The sequence below is a fragment of the Amblyraja radiata genome, chromosome 10, assembly GCF_010909765.2.
Source record: "Amblyraja radiata isolate CabotCenter1 chromosome 10, sAmbRad1.1.pri, whole genome shotgun sequence".
Taxonomy (NCBI): Eukaryota; Metazoa; Chordata; class Chondrichthyes; order Rajiformes; family Rajidae; genus Amblyraja; species Amblyraja radiata.
In genome coordinates, this window is record NC_045965.1 from 28,983,819 (window position 1) to 29,008,671 (window position 24,853).

A 24,853-nucleotide genomic window follows, 5' to 3' on the forward strand; every position below is an offset into this window, starting at 1 on the left:
CAGCCTGCAGCTGTCTGTCTTTTCATCTTTTTTTTTATTTTTAGTTAGTTAAAGTGTTTTTGTTTCTGGAGTTCTAGACTTTTTTATGTGGGGGGTGGGGGGGGGAAGGGGGAAACTACCTTTCAGGGTCCCTACCTGGTCGGAGAGGCAGCTTTTCTCCGGGCTGCAGCTTCGACCCGTCCTCGCGGCCTACCAGCGGGCCTGGAGCGGCGTTTCCTGTCGGGCACTGCCCCGAACCACGGCTTCGGCAGCGGCACAGCGCTGGAGCGCTATCGTGGAGCGGGCGATGCCTTGCCTGGGTCGCCGCGCTGGAGCTCCGGTGAGCTGAAGACCGCCGAGTAAAACATCGCGGAGCTGCGGGTCTGAGGAGCGGCCAGCTGCGGGCGGCGGCGCCGAACTTACACCGGGAGCCTGGGATCTCGCGACGAGATCGCCAGTTGTGGAGCTCCAACCGGCGCGGCCTTGTTGGCTTCGGAAGCCGCGGCCTCCAGTACGGAAGCGGCCGTTCCAGGTGTCCCAGGCCGCTGCAAGGATTCTCCCGACGCCGGAGCAACATCACCCGGCGAGAACGGCCAGGAACGTCGGGCCTCCGTAGAGGCAACTGTGGAGGCCTCAATGGGCCCGACTATGGGTGAACTGGGGTTGGGGACTGGACTTTGTGCCTTCCCTCATGGTGGGAGCCATTGTGGGGGGATGTTCTTTATGTTTAAAACTCTTATTAATGTTATGTCTGTAGTCCTTCTTCATGTGCTGCATTGGCAAGAAGCATTTCACTACACCTAGGTGTATGTGACTAATAAATAATCTTTGAACCTTTTTTTGAGACTGCACTTGAATTTGGCGGCCTTGCATCTTGCTTGACTTTGTATGAAACTGCACTGAATTTGGTGGCCTTGCACCCTGCTGAAAGTGGTATAAAACTGCACTTGAATTTGGTGGCCTTGCACCCTGATTGAAGTGGTAGGAACATGCATTTGAATGTGGTGGCCTTGCACCCTGCTTGAAATGGAATTTCAAGGAATAGTCATGAGTCAACTGCCAGCCCACCAGCCGTGAGTGAGCTGCTAGCACATCAGGCTTGAGGGACTGAGCTGCCACCCCAAGAACTCATACCAGCGCTCCAGAAAGCCCCCCCACTGGCCTCCAATATTGGAATTGGTGGAGAGATGGAATATTGCGTCGGGGGACCAGCCCTCCCATGTGAACATGGGACCCAACGGGTCCCACTTAGTCTAGTATATATTGTAAATACCTGAGGTCCTAGCACCGAGCCTTGCGGCACCCCACTAGTCACCCATGCCAAAGGACCCGTTAATTCCTACTCTTTGCTTCCTGTCTGCCAACCAGTTCTCTTACCTCCAAAAAGCGAGTTCGGCATTCCGACTGCGTATTCCCAGGTCATAGGTCACAAGTGAAAAACACTCTAGGCAGCCGTGCCGTGGCATGGACACAGACCTGCACCTCATCTGCAGCCAGGATCGATCCCGGGTCTCCGGCGCCTCAATCGCTGCCGAACCGCCACTGGACCATCCCGTCCCCTCCCCATCCGGGGGTGGCCAGAGATGTCGGGAGTCAATCGGAAGTGGCGCCCCCAGGCCCACAGCCAGTGCGGAGAAGCAGCGCTAAATCCAGCTCAACTCTGCCTGTCCTGCCGGGTTAACCTACAGCCGTGCCTGGACTTACGGGAACGACTGCCCAGGCTTACAGCCAGAGCGGATATGCAGCCCCATCTCCACGGCTCCGGGCTGGTGTCCCGTCAGTCCAGGCAGGGCTGTAGGTTAACCCGGCGAGACAGGCAGAGTTGAGCTGGATTTAGCGCTGCTTCTCCACGCTGGCTGTGGGCATGGGGGCACCACTCCCATCTGACTCCCAACGTCTTTGGCCACCCCCGGATGGATGGGGGGGGGGGGGGTGGGGGGGGTGGGCACTCAGGAGGGGGCGGGGATGTCCAGTGGCAGTTTGGCAGCGATTGCGGCGCCGGAGACCCGGGTCCGGTCCTGGCTGCGGATGAGGCGCAGGTCAGTGTTCATGCCGCGGCACGGCTGCCAATAGCATTTATCGCTTGTGACCTATGACAAATCCCATGATTCCTTATGTTTTTGGAATACCGAACTCGCTTATACCATGTGCTCTAATTTTGCACACTAATCTCTTGTGCGGGACTTGTCAGAAATTTTTGAATGTCCAGATACATCACATCCCATTGGTTCTCCCTTATCCATTCTGCTTGTTTCATCCTCAAATAATTCCAGAAGATTAGTCAAGTATGATTTCCCCTTCATACATCCATGCAGACTTTGATCGATCCTGTCACTGCTTTCCAAATGCACAGCTATAACATCTCCTATAAATTCTCCTTTCTTTAAATTCAGGACCCCAGTCTCAATGCATAATACCCAGCCTCGGATTGCCTGCCCTCTAGTCGGTTCTTCTACATATTGGTTTAAAAAAACATCCAGTATACATTCCAGGAAATCCTTCTCCTGGACGCTGCTACCAATTTGGTTGGCCCAATCTATATGTAGATTAAAGTCATCCATGATAACTGCTGGAAGTAGGGGAACCCGTGCCGCAGAGAGCTGCCCGGCGGGGACCACCGAGACAATGGGGAGAGCTCCAAGAAAGGAGGGGATCCAGGCGGTGGGATCGCCTGTGACCACATGCGGTGACAGGCCTGGTTCGTCGCTGTGAGCAGAAGATAAAACTCTTCGATGAACTTGTAACTTTGTCGGTGCCTGAAACTTGGCGGCTCTTTGTGTGCTGCCTGGGTGTGGTCTGCTATATGATTTTACCAGGTTGTATGCAAAACGAAGCATTTCACTTTACCTGTTCATGGCCCCGACCAAGGGTGAACAAGGAGGAGGACTGACTGGCTGAACTTTATGCCTTCCACCACAGTGAAGAATGCTGTGGTGGATGTTTGTGTTAAATCTTATTGTGTATTGTGTGTTCTTTTTAATTGTATCACTGCTGGCAAATTCATTTCACTGCACCTTCGGGTGTATGTGACGAATAAAATTGACTTTGACTTTGACTAGGTACATGTGACAATAAAGTATAATTGAATCGCTGAATGTGTGGAGGGAATGGATAAATAACATTTTGGGTCAGAACCCTCCTTCGTGCAGGACATCTGATAGACAGGAATTCATTCAGGAAGTTTCTTTGCAAGAAATGTGCTTAACTGCTTCAATAATATATGGTGTCTTGGATGTGAATAGGTTGGGGTTTCTCTAATGGAGCAATGACCCATTAATTTAATTTAATTTAATTTTCTGGGGTTGGTAAAATGACGGTGAGGCGTGTTCAGGTCAGGAACTAATGCCACAGTGTAAAAATGCATTGACATTACTACCACATTATCTCTTTCTCAGATCAGTGTGCCGGTATGAATTATCAATCCAATTCTTGGGTTAATTTTAAAGAACCATTAAAGAAGCATTACTGTGGTTGCTCAGAAGGCATTTTACTTGGAGCTGTGCAGATGAACATTATAAGATCAGACCTGCCAATGTATCGGATTGTTAACCATCCTTAAGTCACTTGCTGCGGTGTCGATTTATCACAATCACTTGACTTCTGCCAAAACAGGGGACGTCATTGTTAAGGGTTGAGTTATTGGAAGAAGGTATCCTACACCGAAGCCAATGTAAGGATCAGTTGGATGAGAGAAAAGCTATAAATAGGTTAACAGTAAACTAAAGCAGAGGCCAGCAATGGATGTGTCACAGGAGAATCCAGCGGGCTATCAACTATCGTGAAGAGAATAGCATCGATTTTAAGGTGCAGAGATTCAATAGAGGTCATCGCTTACCCTTGGGTAAATTAGTTGCACAAGCTATTGACTGGACCTAAAATAAGGTTCAGAAACACCTGCAGCTGAGCTTATTGACATGTATTTAAATGTAATTGCAAGTTACTTTATATACAATACATAATTACTTCTGACAAGAACACCTCACTGGTGTAGGTGGTGAGCTGACTGTTGAACTGCACTTCTGGTTAGTTTTCAATCAGTCTTTTCTCTTTTGAGGTTAACATCCATTAAATCTGATTTGTTGCTTGTACCATGATGTGTGCATTGTATGTTTCACAACCGCACTCTTGATCACTCACTTGTTATTGGCCAGAAGTAGAGACATAACATTTGATTCCCCCAGTGCAGTGCTTCCTGATCTCGTGGTTGCCAAACACTTTACCTTTCCTTCCCATTCCCATCCTGATTGTTCTGTTGTGGGCCTCCTTCACTGTCAGAGAGAGGCCAAACGCAAATTGGAGAAACAGCACCTCATATTTGGCTGGGGCAGCTTACAACCCAGCGGTATGAATATTGAGTCCTTTTCTCCAGAAATGCTACCTGACCCACGGAGTTACTCCAACTTTTTGTGTCTATATTCGGTATGATTATTGATTTCTCAAACCTCAAATAACCCTCGCTTCCCCCTCTCTCCATCCCTCCCCCACCCTCGTCCTCGTACTAGTTTCACTGTCGTCCTGCTGAGTTTCACTATTTGTATTACGCATTATCACCTTCTCCACAGCCAACAATGGACCATTGTGGGCTCCACCTTCCTTGATCATCGTTGCTGGCTTTGATTTGTCCTTTTCCATACCGTTCATTCTTTTTTCTGTGTACCTTTTGAAACCTCTCACTTCCCTCTCCCCTGGCACAGTCGAACGTAGGGCCTCGACCTGAAGTGTCACCTATTCCTTTTCACCTGAGATGCTGCCTGACCCGCTGAGTTATTCCATCTTTTTGTATCTATCTTCTGAAACTAATGCTTAGCTTAGATTAGATTAAATATACAGTATGGAAGCAGGGCCTATCGCCCACTGAGTCCACACTAACCATTGATCAATCTGTTCACAAAAATTCTATGTCATTGCACTTTCGCATCCACTCCCTGCATCCACTCCCTGCATCCACTCCCTGCATCCACTCCCTGCAAATTTTCAGTTTGGACTTCTTCTATCCTTATCTGACACCTTATGCCTTTTCATCCAACCTTTGTCCAACCATTTGCCTGCCAATGCCCCCTCCCCATTTAACCAGTATCTGCCTATCAGTCAAAAAACAAGGCACAGAATGCTGGAGGAACTCAGTGGGTCAGGCAGCATCTCTGGAGAACATGGAAAGGTGCATGTTTCAGGTTCAGATGCTTCTTCAGATTGTTTTGCTTTTGTAAACCAGCATCTGCAATGTTTCTTTCTATCTCTTGCCAGGCTTTGTCCCACCAAAACCCCCTCCATTTCCAGTGTTCCACCCCCCCCCCCCCCCCCATCCCACAACCAAAATGAGCCTGAAGAAACCTCCCGACCAGAAACGTTGTCCATCCATGTTCTCCATAGTTGCTGCCGTTACACAGCACTTTGTGTCTATTTTAGAGCAACACTGCAGTTGAGCTTCCCTGAATTAGGTTCTGCACAACTTGTTTTCTTCCTTCCAACACACCAAGAGAAATGGAGCTTCATTCACCTTCAGGTGGATTGACATGTGGGGACAATACACTAGTTCCTCTCACAGAGGTTTCCATAAGCTTTAAAGGATTGGACGAGTATTGTCTACTGAGAATCTTGTTGTACATGTGCTTTTGGGAAGCATGGCCAGAATGCCATAACCGGCACCACAATGGCACAGCAGTAGAGCTGCTGTCTCACAGTGCCAAAGACTAATTTTTGATCTTGATTACGGGTGCTGTCTGTACGGAGTGTGTACGTTCTCTCTGTGACTGTGTGGATTTTTTCTGGGTGCTCTGGTTTCCTCCTGCATTCCAAAGACATGCATATTTGTAGGTTAATTGGCTTTTGTAAATTGGCTCGAGTGTGTAGGATGGGAAAGCAGAGAACGGATGATCAGTGGTCGGTGTGGACTCAGTGGGCCGAAGGGCCTGTCTCCATGCTGTATCTCTCTCTCTAATCTCTCTAATACAATAAAATTGAACATTGTTTGGTTGTAACATGATTCAATCCAAAATTACTCTCAAATCTGAAGAAAAGGAACTACAAAGGTTTGAGGGAAGGATTTGGATGTGATGGATTGGGAAACTAAAAGTCAACAAACAGATAAATGGTCAGCCTTCAATGAAGTAAGACATAATTTGCAAAGAAATATAGATAAGGATCAAAAACAAACAAGTGCGGCACGGTGGTGCAGCGGTAGAGTTGCTGTTTTACAGCACCAAAGACTCGGGTTCGATGCCGACTACGGGTGCTGTTTGCACAAAGTTTGTACGTTCTCTCCGTGACCGCGTGGGTTTTCTCCGAGATCTTCGGTTTCCTCCCACATTCCAAAGACGTCCAGGATTGGTATAAGTGTAAATTGTCCCTAGTGTGTTTAGGATAGTGTTAATGTGTGGGGATCGCTGGTCGGTGCACTCGGTGGGCCGAAGGACCTGTTTCTGCACTGTTTCTCTAAACTAAACTAAAAACCGAACAAACAGGTTCATATATGGCCAAATTGGAGCAATTAAAAATTGCAATAAATCCAAGTGAGAGATTTATAAAGAAGCAGAAATATATTTGGCAAACGAGAACCAGGAAGTTAATAAAGAAAGATCGATATTGAAGGAACTGAGAGTTTGGTGCAGGAAAATGGTGCCGAGGTAGAAGATCAGTCAAGACCTTGATGAATAACGGAGCAGACATGAAGGCCAGGTGGCTTACTCTTGCTCCTAACTCTTAACCTCCTATGGATCCTGATACTGAGAAGTGGAGGAGATGCATTGAAGCTATGGATGATTTGTGGTGATAGTCACCCACTTGTACTGCACAGACATTGACCTTTTGGTTCATTACCTCCATGCCGAACTTTTTTATGTGTCTTATATGTCTAAATGTCTCTTAAATGCAGTGCTTATATCTAATTCCACCACCTCCTCCGGCAGCATGTTCCTGATATCAAACACTGTGTAAACAAAACTTTCCTTAAATCCCACTTCAAAATCCTTCCTCTCATCTTAAACGTATGCCCTCTTGTTTTCCATACCCTTACAAGGAGATAAAGATTCTGACTGCCTAACCTATCAATGCCTTTCACAATTTTTTATACTTCTGTCAGGTCTTGTCTCTGCCTTCTTCACTCCAGGAAAAATAAGGCCAGCCAATCCTCCCATCATTCACTCCATCTACACTTTATGCCGCCTCGGAAAAGCCGCCAAGATAATCAAAGACTTGTTCCACTTTGGTCATTTCTTCTTCAGCCTGCTCCCGTCTGGCAGAAAGTACAGGAGCCTGAAACCTTGCACCACCAGACTCCGGAAAAGCTTTTCCCCCTGCTATCAAGCTAATGATCGGTCCTTCCATAAATTGGGATACTGTCCGATTCACCTCTCTCCCATTGAGGACATTTTGTCCCCGTGAACATGTGGATTTATTCCGGGTGCACTGGTTTCTTCCCACATTTATAAGACGTACAGATTTGTTGGCTATTTGGCTTGGTAAAATTGGAAAATTGTCCCTCATGTGAGCAGGGCGGTGTTTGTGTGCAGGGATCGCTGGTTGGCGCGTACTCGGTAGGCCGAAGGGCCTGTTTCTGCATTGTATCTCTAAACTAAACCAGACTGAACTAAACTGAACATAACAAAACTAAAAATAAATTTCACTGTACCTAAGTGATGCTAAAATACCACTGAAACATTGAACCATAATACTCCTAGTTAGATTTAAAGAGCTGGTAGTTTTAGTTCCAGTATAAGAATTTCATGGTCAGTGAAACTTAAACCATTATTGTGCAGAAAGAAAATCCGTATTGATATTGCACTTCGGTTATGATTTTGTAGTTGTTTGTTTTTACCAAATATTTCCCTGAAAAATGTAGGTGATTTAATATTCAGCATGTCCTTCTATTATTTACAGAGTACACATTGAAGTGAAAGTATATGCATGAATACTAAACTGAAGATTACAGTCCGATCCTGCAGTACAAGAGATAGCATGTTAAAAATTAAATGAACAAGTTAAAAGAAACTGCACATCAGTGTGTTTGTAGAAGGACGAGTTGTTGCATGCCGATAAGAGTATTAGCCTTGCTTTAGTTTGGCACAGTTACTGCTTTCCTCCTCAATCTAGTTAAATTAATAGGGAATTAAAACAACGACAACTTTAGAGGAGAGTTGGATTCACATTAACAGAGCAACTAAAAGGCAACAAACATCTTCTGCCCCTCAGGATTATCTGGCTTCCAGGCTAAAGTTGTTGCCAATATTTAGTTTCATGAGCGCATTGGTTACAATGGCAGTTTACAGCTGGCAGTTGATGTATAACATAATATATAACATGATTTTATGTGCTCCATTAAATGGTGTAAAAATGGCAGCAGACTGAGGGCTGTTCAGTTACACTGGATGAAGAGGTGCTCAGCTTTCATCTGAAGATTATTTATCTAGAAATCATCTCGAAGACGGTGGCGTTGTTTCAGAATCAGTCAGGAAGCTCTGGTTGTAAAGCAAAGAGTCAAGAGAATCTTCAGTCAAGGGGCGGCACGGTGGCACAACAGTAGAGGTGCTGCCTCACCGCACCAGTGACTGGGTTTGATCCTGATTATGTGAGCTATCTGTATGGAGTTGGTACATTCTCCCAGTTGGTTTTCTCTGGGTGCTTTGGTTTCCTCCCACACTCCAAAGACGTACAGTTTTGTAAGTAAATTGGCTTAAGTAAAATTATAAATTGCCCCTAGTGTGTAGGATAGAGTCAGTGTATGTGGTGATAGTGGTCGGCATGGAGTGTTGGGCCGAAGGGCCTGTTTCAGCACTGTATTCCAGCATGTCTAAAGGTAAAGTCTAAAATCAAGAATTGAGAGACACAAAGTGCTGGAGTAACTCAGCAGGTCCGACAGCATCTCTGGAGAACATGGAGAGGTGACATTTTGGGTCAAGTTCAAGTTCAAGTGAGTTTATTCGCATGTGTCCCTGATAGGACAATAACATTCTTGCTTTGCTTCAGCACAACAGAACATGGTAGGCATTGACTACAAAACAGATCAGTGTGTCCATATACCATTATATAAATATATACACACATGAATAAATAAACTGATAAAGTGCAAATAACAGATAATGGGCTATTAATGTTCAAAGTTTTGTCCGAGCCAAGTTTAATAGCCTGATGGCTGTGGGGAAGTAGCTATTCCTGAACCTGGTCATTTCAGTCTTCAGGCTCCTGTACCTTCAACCTGAAGGTAGCGGGGAGATGAGTGTGTGCCCAGGATGGTGTGGCTCCTTGATGATACTGCAAGCCTTTTTGAGGCAGCGACTGCGATAGATCCCCTCGATGGAATGGAGGTCAGAGCCGATGATGGACTGGGCAGTGTTTACTACTTTTTGTAGTCTTTTCCTCTCCAGAGCACTCATATTGCCAAACCAAGCCATGATGCAACCGGTCAGCACGCTCTCTACTGTGCACCTGTAGAAGTTAGAGAGAGCCCTCCTTGACAAACCGACTCTCCGTAATCTTCTCAGGAAGTAGAGGCGCTTTCTTAATAATTGCATCAGTGTTCTCGGACCAGGAAAGATCTTCAGAGATGTGCACGCCCAGGTGTTTGAAGCTCTTGCCCCTTTCAACCATCGATTCCATTAATATAAATGGGACTGTGGGTCCCCATCCTACTCCTTCCAAAGTCCACAATCAGTTCCTTGGTTTTGTTGGTGTTGAGGGCCAGGTTATTGGGCCGGCATCATATGGGCAGTTGCTCGATCTCTCTCTTCTATACTCTGACTCATCCCTATCAGTGATACGTCCCACAACAGTGGTGTCATCAGCGAACTTGATGATGGAGTTCGCACTATAGAAACATAGACATAGAAAATAGGTGCAGGAGTAGGCCATTCGGCCCTTCGAGCCTGCACCGCCATTCGATATGATCATGGCTGATCATCCAACTCAGTATCCCATCCCTGCCTTCTCTCCATACCCCCTGATCCCTTTAGCCGCAAGGGCCACTATGACCGGCTATGCAGTCATGAGTATAGAGTGAGTACAGCAGGGGGCTGAGCACGCAGCCTTGAGGTGCTTCCGTGCTGATTGTTATCGAGGCTGACACATTTCCACCAATATGAACAGACTGGTCTGAGAATGAGGAAGTCGAGGATCCATTTGCAGAGGGATGCGCAGAGACCCAGATCTGCGAGTTTGGTAACCAGCTTGAAGGTGATGAATGTATTAAATGCCGAGCTGTAATCAATGAATAACAGCCTGACATATGAGTTTTTGTTGTCCAAGTGGTCCAGAGCGGAGTGGAGGGCCAGCGAGATCGCATCCACCGTTGATCTGTTGTGGCAGTAAGCGAACTGCAGTGGGTCCAGATTTTTGTCGAGGTAGGAGTTGATTTGCACCATGATCAACCTCTCAAAGCACTTCATCACCACCAGTGTTAGTGCTACTGGTCAAGTTCTTTTGTCAGACTTACTCTTTATGCTTCTCTAGATGACATGGATAGATCTTTCCATGCTTATCCACGTTCTCCAGAGATGCTGCCTGACCCACTGAGTTACATCCAGTAACTTGTGTCCAGTAAACCAGCATCTGCAGTTCCTTGGTACACAAAATTGCTGGGGAAACTCAGCGGGTGCAGCAGCATCTATGGAGCGAAGGAAATAGGCGACGTTTCGGGCCGAAACCCTTCTTCAGACGGGTTCTGCAGACAAACCCTTCTGCAGACAATCTGCAGTTCCTTGTTCAGTTTAGTTTGGTATTGTTTGCTTGAGGGATACAGCATGGAAACGGGCCCTTAGTCCCACCGAGTCCATGCCAACCAACAATTACCAATACCTTCATGCTATCCTACAAACTAGTGACAATTTACAGAAGCCAATTAACATAAACCTGCACATCTTTGGAATGTGGAAGGAAATCGAAGCACACAGAGAAAACCCACAGTCACAAGAAGGATGAACAAACTCCGTACAGACAGCTCCCGTAGTCAGGATCGAACTCTTGTCTTGTCTCCGTCAGACAGCAACTCTACTGCTGTGCCACAGTGCTAGCTGTGATATTGAAGGCCAAATTCTTACTTTATGCTCAATTCACTCAGGAGCCCCAAAGGGACTGTTATCTCTCTACATAATATGGTATTCCCCCTACAGACCAAAATACTCAATGGTATCGATCTTTATATATAGTCAAAGGTAACAGTGAAAAATGAGTGGATCTTATTTTCCCTGCCAACCTTGGAAGCCTGGGACTTTTAAAGGTTATATGAGATGCAACTGTTATTAATACCTGCCTGACACTATAATCTATGAATGGATAAAACTGGGACATTCACAAAGGCAGAGCCAATAGGTTTGTCACTGTCAAAGTGAAGTTTAAATTGTTTCTTCCTGGTGTTGCACCTTATGTGTGTCAGCACATCCCCAAGTTGAAGATTGAACCCTCTTTAAATGATAGAGCTGAACGTTGCTTGTTTGTGCACTCGCATTCAGCAGGAAGTGTCACACTTTGTTAATAGGTCTGATAAATAGATGTTGCACAGCCTTGTAATGCATTGAGGGAGGATAATATAGAACCAGGCCCAGCTTCTGAAATGACTCCATTGTGATGACACCATCCAACATGATCCCGTGTCTTACAAGGAGCCAAATGTTGGTCTGCCAACTGGAAAAATTTAAAGCAGGGGTCATATTCAGGGTAAGAACGCCCGACTTAGGGTAGCATGTTGGCACAATGGTGGAGTTGCTGCCTTACAGCACCAGAGACCTGGGTTTGATCCTGACTACCGCTGGTGTCTGTACAGAGTTAGTACATTCTCCCCGCGACCTGCATGTTTTCTCCGGGATCTCCGGTTTCCACCCACACTCCAAGCATGTAGGTCTGTAGGTTAATTGGCTTGGTATAATTGTAAATTGTCACTCATGTGTAGGATAGCATTAATGTGCTGGCCGGCACGGACTTGGTGGGCCGAAGGATCTGTTTCTGCACTGTATCTCTAAACTAAACCCCTTATATACGAATGAGTGTTTGAGGGCCTAGTGGAATGGATGGTCAATGGCTTTTTATTATCACGTACAGAATTAGTGAAATTGTTTTTCTGCATACTGTTCCGTAAAGTATTGGAATACCCTAGCACAATCCCCAATTATTACAGAGTGCATTGAAATAGTTCACTGAGACCTCATGCCAGAGTCATCAGGTTTTGGTGGCATTTCCAAAGTCAAGTCCGGTCTCCACACTCGGATCTTCTGGAGCGGCACCCAATCCAGGTGAGCCCCAGGCTGCTGCAGGGCCTCCAGCCGTTGCCTCAATCTGGATCATATGGATGGATTTGCACCGTAGCTATGGGGTTGTGAGCATCTTCTGATGGATGGGAATGGGTTATTTCTATGCTTCTGCTCACCAATTCCCAACAAAAATTCAATAAACTAACCACAATACCAGTGCAAAAAACAACCTGTCCTTCGAGCAACGAAAGACCATCCATGGTCCATAGTTGAGATTAACATTGCATAGTGTTCAAGAACCTGAAAGTCGTTTGGAAATAGCAATTGTTGAACCTGATGGCCATGGTTTTAACTCCAATACCTTCTTTCAGATGGTTACATTAAAAATCATAGATGGCAATCATTGAACAAACAGCACACCCTATTACGAATGGATGGAATCTGTTTCAATAAATGCTGTTAGACAAAATTCATATGATCCTTGTTTAGTGTTTCATTTATTTGTTCATCATGATTAGTCCGTGCATTAATAGCACAAAATAGCAATTTTGCCGTTCTATGGAAGAACACAGAAGGATTTTTCATTGCAGCCGGCATATTGGAAAAGAAACACAATAAACAGCGGGGAATTTGTACTTCCTCCATAATAGTAAGTCCTCCTCATTTTAATTTATATTTAAAAATGGCACAATGGTGCAGCGGGAAGCGCTGCTGCCTCACAGCACCAGTGATCCAGTTTCGATTCTGACCTCAGGTGCTGTCTGTGTGGAGTTTGCGCATTCTTCCTGTGACCGCATGGGTTTCTTCCAAGTGCTCTGGTTTCCTCCCCAAGCGTGTAAGAAGTCGATGAGAAACTGGGAGAAAATAGAACTAGTGTGAATATTGGATCGATGGTCAGTGTGGACTCCGTGGACTGAATGGTCTGTTTCCATTCAGTATCTCTAAGCTAAACTATTTAAATAACCTGGACTTCTTTCATTTGAAAATTACTTCTGCTTCAAATGCACTTAATTATGTGATCGCTGGTTGGCGCGGACTTGGTGGACCTAAGGGTCTGTTTCCCTGCTCTATATCTAAACTAACTCTAACGTAAAGTAATCATGACTTTAACGGCAACTTGACCTTAATGCTAGGTTTATTAATATGCTGTCAGGAAGATGATATTGCCATTGATTCAATGGAAAATATAATATTGTGGGATATGAGTGGGCTGCCAGTTCCCTATCATTCACATTGGGCTGAGGTCCAAGAAGGAAGGATTCTCTTGTGCAAGGTTTTGAATTTGTGTCTTTTATTGTTTTTAAATCAGGAACTTTCCCTTCAGCAGTGGTTAATATTTATAGACCTATTTATAGACCTATTTATAGTCTATTTATGAGAAATAGACCTTTTGTATTTCACAGTGGGTAGCACATGGCCTCAACCGTTAATGTGACTGCCTCATTGCCCCAAGTATCTGGATTTGATCCTGACCTTGTGGAGTTTGCTCCCTGTGACTACATGGGTTTCCCCTGAGTGCTCCGTTTTCCCTCCCACGTACTGGCAAGTTAACAGGTTCCTGTAAATCATCCTTTAGTGTACGCGTGTAGCAAAAGAATCAAAGAGAATTGATGGGCATGCGGGAGAAAAAAGGTTACAAGGGAAAGAGAGAGGGAATGGGACTGATGGGATTCTTCTGCTGGGAAACGTCATGAACTTAAGGGACTGAATAGTCTCCTATGCTGTCGTAAACGTTACCCAACAAAAATTTCTGGTAAACTCTTACGCAGCTTTTGATTATCTTTCCTAATTATTTAAAGAGGTGAGGTTTATATTACTCACTGGGCAGGAGAAAACTGAGCTAGAGAAATTTAAGATGGGATTCCAGAAAATAAAGCAAGTTTGCAATCTTGTATGTTACTCCATCAATGCACATATTTCCTAATGTGTTACCTTCCCTGACATTTGCTGATTAGAAGGCATTTGTAAAATTGGGCACCGGTTCCAATCTTTCTTGTTAAATGTATCTCTACAGGTTTGTTCTACATATATGTAAAAAAAACAAATATGGCTGTAAGTCCTATTTCTATTCAAGTGCATATTTTATATCAGCAAGAAATTACCTTGCTTCCTGTACTCTCACACTTATGCATGTTCTGTATCATTTCACTCCAGAATATATCATATATTTATTGTCTTTAAGTATGTCTTCTGAACTTAATTGTCAAGACACTAATAGATTTGACCCAATCCTGGCTGTTCCATTTGTTTTTATATGAAAGGTAAATAAAATATTCTGGAATAAAGGTCATGAAACAGTTAAAGTCACAATCAACGCATTTGAGACAGTTGGGCGGCACAGTGGCGCAGCGGTAGAGTTACTGCCTTACAACGCCAGGGATCTGGGTTTTATCCTGAATATGAACCCTGAATAATATCCTGAGTATCTGGAGTTTGTACGTTCTCCCGGTGACCACATGGGGTTCCTCCAGGTGCTCTGGTTTCCTCCCACATTTCAAAGATGTGCAGTTTTGTAGGTTAATTGGCTTCTGTAAATTGTGCAGGATAGAACTAGTGTGCGTCCTGGACTCAATTGGCCAAAGGGCCTCTTTCTGCGCTGTATCTCTAAAATCTATAAAACTAAAACTAAAGAAAATTTAAACCTGAAGGAAACTAGGCTACTAATATATTTTAAAACATGAGAATCAACTATTCATGAAGAAGTCCAGGTTTCCCTGTTCGAAATAATATGCACAAGAATATAAGTGCATAGGGAAATGGAGCAACAACTATCCAATGTTAAACATGCTGCACCATCCATCAAGATGCTGGGTTAATCTTTTACCTCAGTGCTATTTCCCTGCACCATCCCCTTATCTCTTGATTCTCTGAATGTATAGAAACCTATCTATCTTAGCATAAATGATTCTCCACGGTAGAGAACTTCAAAGATTCACCACCTTCTCTGGGTAGGAATTTCTCCAGTGCTCAGTCCTGAAAGGCCCACCCTTTCACTCTGATGGAGCAAAGTTTAAAGGAGATGTGCAGGAAGTTTTCAAACACAGAGAGTGGGGGTGCCTGAAACGCACTGACAGGGGTGTTTTAGCTTAGTTTTGTTTGGAAATACAGTGTGAGGAAACAGGCCCTTCGGCCCACTGGGTCCACGTCGACCAGCGATCCTCGCACACTAACACTATCCTACACATACTAGGGACAAATTTCAATTTTACCAAGCCAATTAGCCTACAAGCCTGTATGTCTTTGGAGCATGGGAGGAAACCGGAGCACCTGGAGAAAACCAACAAAGGTCACAGGAAGAACGTACAAAGCATTCAAACAGCACCCCTAGTTAGGATCGAACTCGGGTCTCTGGCGTTGTAAGGCAGCAACTCTACCGCTGTACCACCATGCCGACCTGGATGTGGAGGCAGATACGATTATGGCATTTAAGAGGCTTGTGATAGGCACATAGACATACAGGGGCAGGGAATGGAGAGACATTGAGCATGCACAGGCCAAGGAAATTAATTTAACCTGGCATCAGGTTTGACACAGTCAATGTGGGCCAAAGGGCAAGTTCCAAGACTGTATTATTCTATGTTCTGTGTTCATGGATATGGTGGAGTGTAAGAGATGTTTGTACTACCCTGACTATGGGTGCTATCTGATTGGAGTTTCTTCCTATGACCGTGTGGGTTTCCTCTGGGTGCTTAGGTTTCCTCCCACTCTCCAAAGTCGTACAGGTTTGCTGGTTCATTGACTTAGGTATAAAATGGTAAATTGTCCCTAATGAGTAGGATAGTGCAAGTGTATGGGGTGATTGCTGGTTGGTATGGGCTCGGTGGGCCAAAGGGCCTGTTTTTGCACTGAATCTCTAAAGTCCAGTAAAATCATGGCAGCAACCTGTTTGGCACAAACATTGTGGGCTGAAGGGCCCAATCCTGTGCTGTACTGTTCTATGTTATACGGTCGAAGTCATAAGGAATAGGAGTAGAATTAGGCCATTTGGCCCATCAAGTCTACTCCGCCATTCAATCATGGCTGATCTATCTCTCCCTCCTAATCCCATTCTCCTGCCTTCTCCCCATAACCTCTGACACTGCTGTTCTCTGTTAATAACTGCTGTCTCTGTCCGTTCATTGTGATCATCAGATTCACTTGATTCAGAGCTTCTCATATACAGGCTAGAATGGTAATTAGAATTAAGCAAACCAACACATAAAATGTCAGTGAAAATATGAACTCAAAATCATCTGTTACTCTAATTACTTTTCCTATACTCCGCATCTCTTATTTTAATATGATGTAAAATGTCAGCTCCCCTTTAATTGAAGTCATCACTATTAGCCTACATACCCGCAAGGCACATCTAGCAAGTGTTCAGGCAATTTACTCAATAGCCTATAATAAAATGTTGATTCATAAATTAATAACTTGATCAGGTTTGCTATCTGGCATCAATTCAAATTCATTAATGCCCCAATGAAAATTCTTGCATAAAAAACAGTAATATCATTTCTTTACAACAATGAAGATGTTCACAACTTGAGTTCATCTAAATGGGATTTAATTTTATATTTATAATTGTTCAAAAACAAATCAGATTTCAGAGTTTAAACAACGTGGAAACAGGAACATTGGCCCACCGAGTCCACTCAAACCAACAATCACACTAGTTCTACATTATCCCAGTTATGCATCCTACACACTAGGGGCAAGTTACAGAGGCCAATAAACCTACAAACCTGCATGGTTTTGGAATGTGGGAGGAAAACGGAGAAAACCGACACGGTCACAGGGAGAACGTACAAAATCTTTATAGACATCACACGATTCATTGTCTACACTTGACACCTGTGGTGGGCAAGGAGCATTAGATTTCTGGTTATTTAATGAATGGTTATTTAGTTGATTATTTAACTTGGGAAAGCTATTGTCTGTCTATTAACATGTCAGATCACTCACAGAAAGGTGTTGAGGGAGTACTGAGTAACATTATGTGCCTGCAATGATGTGCCATGAAGGCTAAGATTCAAATAGGGACAAGGAAAAGTGAGGTGCATTCATGATCAGCCATGATCATATTGAATGGCGGTGCGGGCTCGAAGGGCCGAATGGCCTACTCCCGCACCTATTTTCTATGTTTCTATGTTTCTAACTTTAGAGAATGATAGGAAATTGGAGAAAATCTAATTATTTTTAAGGTTAGAACAGAGAGGCTGAGAGGATGGAAAGGAACTAAGCTAGCCAGTGTAAGGAGTCTTTTGCACAATATTAAATAATGGAAACTGAAAACTTTGATGTAAAGAGGGGCTGCACAATGGCTCAGCGGTAGAGTTACTGCCTTACAGCACCAAAGACCTGGGTTCAATCCTGACTACATCTGCTGTCTGCACAGAACCCTGTGACCATGTGGGTTTTTCCTGAGTGCTCTAGTTTCCTCCCACACTCCAAAGATGAACAGGTTTATAGGTTAATTGGCTTTGGTAAAAAAAATTGTAAACTATCGCTAGTGTGTATTATAGTGCTAGTGTTCGGGGTGATCGCTGGTCGGCGTGCCAAAGGGCCTGTATCTGCATTGTATCTCTAAAGTCTGAAGTCTAAAGAAAGCTCGAGAGCAAATGATGGATATGCAAGAACGAGTGAATCACATTAAAATGATGTCTTAAAGATACTTTACCCAAGTATTTATCTGATCTCCTAAGTGTCACAAGCATTGACACTTGTATTTGACTGGATATTTTAACATGTCATGACAGCGAAATGAGAATATGTGGGGAATGTATAAAAGGAAAATAGCAAAGAAAATTGGGACTAGGCTACAGGATGACTGAACACTGATATTTGGAGAAATGTGGTCGGAATGTAACGGCTGAGCAAATGGCTACCAGTAACGGAATGACAAATGGAATTCACTGCTGTGTATCTCCTGCAGTTCTTTTTCTATTAATCAAGTAGGCCGTTAGGTGTTATATTCCAAGAGGAAATATTTTCTTGGGTTGACTAATGATAGTGGTAAAAGTCAGCGGGAGTTGAAGTGTGGAATATGATTAATGTTTGGGCCGACAACACCAAACAGTAACGAAGAGATAAAAGAATACCTCCAGGAATGGGAAGCAACTTTTCATTATGCTAAACTGCACAAATTGTCAGGGGCAAATTATGACAACTCCTTCAATTCCTCATCCATCTACTGTAAGAAACATTCATTCACACTTTTAATACGTTTGTTTAAATCTCCCTGCAGCTTACTTTACTCATAAATGTATTCATTTTCAAATCCTGTATTAATCATGATACAAAACATGAAAGTCTCAGAGTGTAGGAACTGCAGAAGGGTGGCACGGTGGCACAGCAGTAGAGTTGCTGCCTTACAGCATCAGAGACCCGGGTTCGATCCTGTCTATGGCTGCTGTTTGTACGAAGATTATATGTTCTTCCTGTAACCACATGGGTTTTCTTCGGATGTTCCGGTTTCCTCCCACACTCCAAGGCTAATTTGGCTTCGGTAAAAATTGTAAATTGTCCCTAGTGTGTAGAATAGTGTTAGTGTACGGGTTGATCGCTGGTCAGCATGGGCTCGGTGGGCCGAAGGGCCTTTTTCTGCCTTGTCTAAACTAAACTAAACTAAACTTAACTTAAGTCTGAAGAAGCATCTCGACCCGAAACGTCGCCTATTTCCTTCACTCCATAGATGCTGCCTCACCCTCTGAGTTTCTCCAACATTTTTGTCTACCTTAACTAAAAAGATGCTGGTTTATGCCAAATAAAGGCACAAGGTGCTGGAGTATGCACTTTTGAGTGTATATAGGAGTTGGCTTTGGGCACTTGCATGGGCCCCACCTATGCCTGCCTTTATGTAGGGTACTTTCCAGGTGTACACTAGCCCTATCCCCGAACTCTACCTCTGCAACATTGACATCTGCATTGGTGCTACCTCCTGCACCCATGCAGAACTCACTGACTTCATCAACTTCATGACTAATTTCCATCCTGCACTCAATTTACCAAGCCATTTAATCTGCAAACCTGTACGTCTTTGGAGTGTGGGAGGAAACCGAAGATCTCAGAGAAAACTCACGCAGATCACGGAGAGAATGTACAAACTCCGTATAGACAACATCCGTAGTCAGGATTGAACCCAGGTGTAAGGCAGCAACTACCGCTGCGCCATCTCCGACATCTCCCTACCGTTTCTTGATCTTACCGTCTCCATCACAGGAGACAGACTATTGGTGAACATCAATTACAAACCCACTGCCTCCCATAGCTTTCTAGACTACACTTCTTCCCACACTGTTTCCCTGTAAAGACACTATCCCCAACTCCCAATTCCTCCGTCTATGCCGCATCTGCGCCCAGGATGAGGTTTTCCATACCAGCTATCATGCAGCACTCCCTCCCCCCATTCGTAACAAGGCCAGGACCTTCCACCCCATCGGCCATCGCATACAGCACATAATCCACCGATATTTTCGTCACCTCCAATGGGATCCCACTACTAGCCACATCTTCCCATTTCCACCCCTTTCTGGTTTCTGCAGAGACCGTTCCCTCCGCAACTCCCTGGTCAACTCGTCTCTCCAGAGATGCTGCCTGGCCTGCTGAGTTACTCCGGCATTTTGTGTCTATCTTTGGATTAAACCAGCATCAGCAGTTCCTTCCTACACAATAGTGAATTTAGTTTGGTTTAGAGACTTGTGGAGAAACTAACCCTGCTGGGCCTCAACACCACCCTGTGTCACTGGATCTTGGACTTTCTGACAGAGAGACCGCAGTCAGTCCGTGTTGGCAAGAACACTTCAGGCTCGATCACGCTGAGCACCGGCTCCCCTCAAGGCTGTGTGCTCAGCCCGCTGTTGTTCACATTGCTCACACATGACTGTGCTGCCAGATTCAGGGACAATAAGATCATAAAATTCGCGGATGACACAACAGTGGTGGGACTCATCAGCGGAGATGACGAATCAATGTACAGGGAGGGAGTAAAACAACTAGTGGACTGGTGCGGCAAAAATAATCTAGAATTAAATGTCGACAAAACGAAGGAGATGGTTGTCGACTTCAGGAGGGCGCAGCCAAAGCACACACCCCTCAACATCAGTGGCACCACAGTCGAGAGAGTAGAGAGCATAAAGTTCCTCGGTGTGCAAATTACAGACAGCCTCACCTGGTCCAGGAACACCACTGGGACCGTCAAACGGGCCCATCAGCGACTGCACTTCCTGAGGAAACTAAAACAGGCCTCACTCCCCACCAACATCCTCAGGACTTTCTACAGGGGTACGGTGGAGTCTGTACTCACGTACTGCATAAATACGTGGTACTCCACCTGCAACTGCTCGGACAGGAAGGCTCTGCAGAGGGTAGTGAGGGGAGCAGAGAGGATCATTGGCGTCTCCCTACCCTCGGTACAAGAACTGTTCCAGAGCCGCTGTCTGAAAAAAGCTCAGAGAATTGCTAAGGACAAACTGCACCCCCTCCACATACACCTGGATCTCCTGCCATCAGGCAAGAGATATCGAAGCATCAAAGCCCGGACTACAAGACTGCTAAACAGCTTCCTACCACAGGCTGTGAGGCTGCTAAACAGTCACTCTGTACTCACAGTCACTTAATACTGCGGCTGGCACGGACACTTTAATAACTGGCACTGGCCACTTTAATAACTGGCACTGGCCACTCAAATCAGCTGCCCCGGACATTTTTTGATTGGTTTATTGTATTTTAACGTTGTGTTTTACCTGCTCTTAACTATTTATACTGTTCCATCAGGGACTGGATTGTTTTTAGTATTATGTGTGAAATGTTTTAAATTTCATGTGCGATGCGCCGCTATTCCCTGGGAAACGTCTTTTCATTTTGCACTGTACAACTGTTGCTTTTCGGTTCTACTTGATTACTAGAGGAAAGCAACCGTGAGCATTGCATCATCAGATGCACCGAGGCTGGTTGTTGAGTCTATGCTTAGCACCTCATTATCTTTGTAAACATGTGTGAAAATAGCAGCATGCTCTTTCTCTCCAGTCTGCAAACTGTAATAAAAATCCATCTGTTCAACTCGAGGCCCCTAGGGATAGTTTATGGTACTCTGACACACCAAGTATGTAATATACTGTTCCTTCTTCCATTGACTTAAGTGTCTGTCCCACTTGGCCGTCATTTGCACGCCATTTACGCGACCTAATCGTCGCGTTGAGATGCACGGGTAGCGTGTGGGCAGCGCGGGATGGTCGCATGGAGAAGCGCGGAGGCGTATGGAGTTGCGAGCGGTATCGCGCGGAGCTACAGGATTTTGTAGTGCACAAAATCTTTGCGCGCTTCCGGCGTGACATATCGCATACGCACATGGACACATTCTGGTTGCACGCTGACGTCCTGACCTCGTGCGTGGTGATGCATGATTACGTCACCGTGCGTAACCAAGTGCCGCCGCACGCCGCCCATACGCAGCCTTTTACGCGTGATGGATTTAAGCACGCGCGATTTTAAAATTGGCACAGTTTCATAGAGAAAACTACGTGGTGAACACCAAAATATACTAAACTGGAAAGTGTAAAAGTGAATTGATGCTTCACTTGCAATGACTGCTTGGGTCCCTGGATTGTGGGTAAGGAAGAGGTTAAAAAGACAAATGTTGTATCTCCTACAGCTGGATGAACGAATGACATGAGAAGGGGTGCAGTTGGTAGAAATGGAAGAGCAAACCTGATAAGTGATACAAAATGCTGTAGTAACTCAGCGGGACCGGCAGCATCTCTGGACAGAAGCATTGGGTGACGTTTCGGGTCGAGACCCTTCTTCAGACTGAAGAAGAGTCTCGACGCAAAACATCATCCATTCCTTCTCTCCAGAGATGCTGCCTGTCCCGCCGAGTTACTCCAGCATTTAGTGTCTATCTTCAATTTAAACCAGCATCTGCAGTTCCTTCCTACAAATTAATTTGGTCTGCAGCTTGCTACTTTTCATTCACCTCTTTTTTCGAATAGGGGCAATGCATCTGCAGTTTTCCAATTGCTAGCACTACTCAAGAAACTGGAACATTTTAGAAAACCACCAATCATCATCATAAACTGGGTAAATATCATAAATTGGGTATTCAAATGACGTCACGCACTCCAGACGGCTGTGCTGACGGATGAAGATGCATGATGACGCGAGCGACAGTCACTTGCGGCCAGTCGCGTAAATGACGGCCAAGTGGGACAGGCCCTTTAGTGCACCATTACCTTCACCTACCCACAGTTTTGGCAAAATTTGGATGGCACAAGGTGCAGCAGTAGAGTTGCTGGCTTACAGCACACCACCACCTGTTGTTCTATAGACAAATGACATTGGTTCATCTTGGAGAAACAAAGAACTGCAGATGTTCATTAATCAAGGGCAAAGATTGCTGGAGTTAACTCAACAGGTCTGGCAGCATCTCTGAGAACATGAATCAGTGATGGTTCGTGTCGAGACCCTTCTTCAGCGTTTTGGGTTAAGCCCTTCTTCGGTCCCAACCCCAAATGTTCACTATCCATGTTCTCCAGAGATGCTCCTGAGTTATATGCTGAGCATTGTACTATTTTGAGATGGTCTGTCAAATGCATGATGCTTTAGTTTTATTCACTTGCATGGTGTCCCTTTCTGTTGGCAGAGAGTTTGGTCGATGGAAGGTGAATAATTTAGCAGTGGAAAGAAGAGACTTTTTGGGCTCGGACTTGCCTTTAGCCCCAGAGTTTATCAGAAATATCCGCTTGTTAGGACGGAGACCAAGTCCGCAACAGATAATCGATAACTTGATCAAGAAGTATGGCACGCACTTCTTACTATCTGGAACACTTGGAGGTAAAGTACAATAACATTCATTTCAAAATATTCCTTAGTTACTGTTGAAGTTTTTTTTTTCTTCATCCCAGTTCACCAATATCTTGTACAACTGTAACATGACCTCACAGTGGTGCTGGTTTCTAACAGGCACGGTGACTTAGAGTAAGTTACGGTAAGAGAGAGTTAGATAGAGCTCTAGGGGCTAGTGGAATCAAGGGATATGGGGAGAAGGCAGGCACGGGTTATTGAATGGGGACGATCAGCCATGATCACAATGGATGTTGGTGCTGGCTCCAAGGGCCGAATGGCCTCCTCCTGCACCTATTTTCTATGTTTGTATGTGACGGTCACACCACACATCTCTGTCCTCGCTGCAGCTGGCAAGCTCCTCTTTTGTCTCTACACATGCTTCTACCATCAACGCCTTCAGCATAGTCTTGATTGGCCATCCCGGGTCACGTCTTCCATGGGTGGGTTCCCACAGCACAACCTTGTTTGCTGGCATTTCTGAGTGGCGGTGGCAGTGACCAGTCAGCCTCATCTTTCTCGGTCAGAGGTGGAATCTCCCCATAGAGCAGGGTGTTGGTGATGCGGTCCCTCCAACTGGTATTTTGAACTTTTCTGAGCATTCAGTTATAGGTACCATCGAGCGACTTGGACAGTGCTCGAGAGAGAGTCCATGCCTCACACCCGTACAATAACATGGTCTCTACAGTTACATGGACGAATCTCAGTTTGAGACCCTTAGACATCCGAGATGACCAGATTTTCCCCATGTTATTGAGGGCTTTCCATGCGAGCACTTTCCGGACCTTAATGTAATTCTCCGAGCTCTGCAACCTCGCTCACGGCTGTCTGAAGTCCTCCACTTTGAAGTTTTAGTTTAGTTTAGTGGAAGTTGTCAATGGGCTTTCTAATGTGTTGTATTGAGGATTATGGCTTCTCTGTTTTATAATATGTGCGGTTTGGGATGGTTTCATCTTATTATTATCTTTCTGTACATTGGACACTTACATTGCCACCACAGAGTCTGGGATGTTCCCCACACTCGCAGATGGGAAGCATAGATCTTACTGCACTCTTAATATCATTGCCAGGACCTTCCATTCTCCAATAGATTAATCCAGAAGTCCCACCACTGACTGCCTTTGACAGGAACCAGAGTTGTCAAGGATTTTAACAGCGTTCAAATGTGTCCGACAATAGGGTGTCACAAAAGCACAGCAGTTGAGCTGCTGCCTCACAGCACCTGACCTCGGGTGATGCCTGTGCTTGTGGGTTTTCTCCGGGTGGTCTGGTTTCCTCCCACATTCCAAAGTCATGCAGATTTGTAGGTTAATTGGTTTCTGTAAATGGTCCCGAGTGTGTAGGATAGAACTAATGTATGGGTGATTAAATGTGGGCGCAGACTCGATTGCCTTATTCCACATTGTATCTCTAAACAAAACTTAACCAAACCTGCTCATTAGTGACAATTTACAATGACCAATTAACTTCCAAACCCACATGCTGTTGCACTGTGGGAGATAACTGAGAAATTTGCACAGTTCAAGGGAGAACATGGAAACTACACAGGGAAAGCACCAAAGGCAGGACTGAACCCATGCAACATCAGCTCTGTCAGCTGCACTACTCCACAACCAGTGGGAATCATTTATCCATCTGTGTGAGAGTCTTCTGTTTGCGAATGGTAGCCAGCCAATTATCATCACACACTAGTTGCAGATAGTAATACTTGTGCTTCAACAGAGTATGTCAATTGAATGGCCTGTTTTTCTGAACATTGTAAGGGGTGATTTTAATCCTACACAAGTGATGGGGTTTCATTAGGTGAGAGGCTAAAAATGTTAAAAAGCTTCAAACAGGACTGAATGCTGTCCATTTCGGATATTAATAATGGTTGGGAAAAA

General features: G+C 44.9%; 1 protein-coding gene across 2 annotated transcripts in view; it reads left to right on the top strand.

The window, feature by feature from the left end:
• LOC116977718 (BMP/retinoic acid-inducible neural-specific protein 3-like) overlaps positions 1-24,853 on the top strand; it is a 122,633-nt gene that overhangs the window by 51,201 nt on the left and 46,579 nt on the right. For both annotated transcript variants that reach the window (XM_033028428.1, XM_033028427.1), the window contains exon 3: positions 22,771-22,961. In XM_033028428.1, coding sequence (XP_032884319.1) covers positions 22,771-22,961 — 191 coding nt within the window. The remainder of the gene's footprint in view (positions 1-22,770; positions 22,962-24,853) is intronic.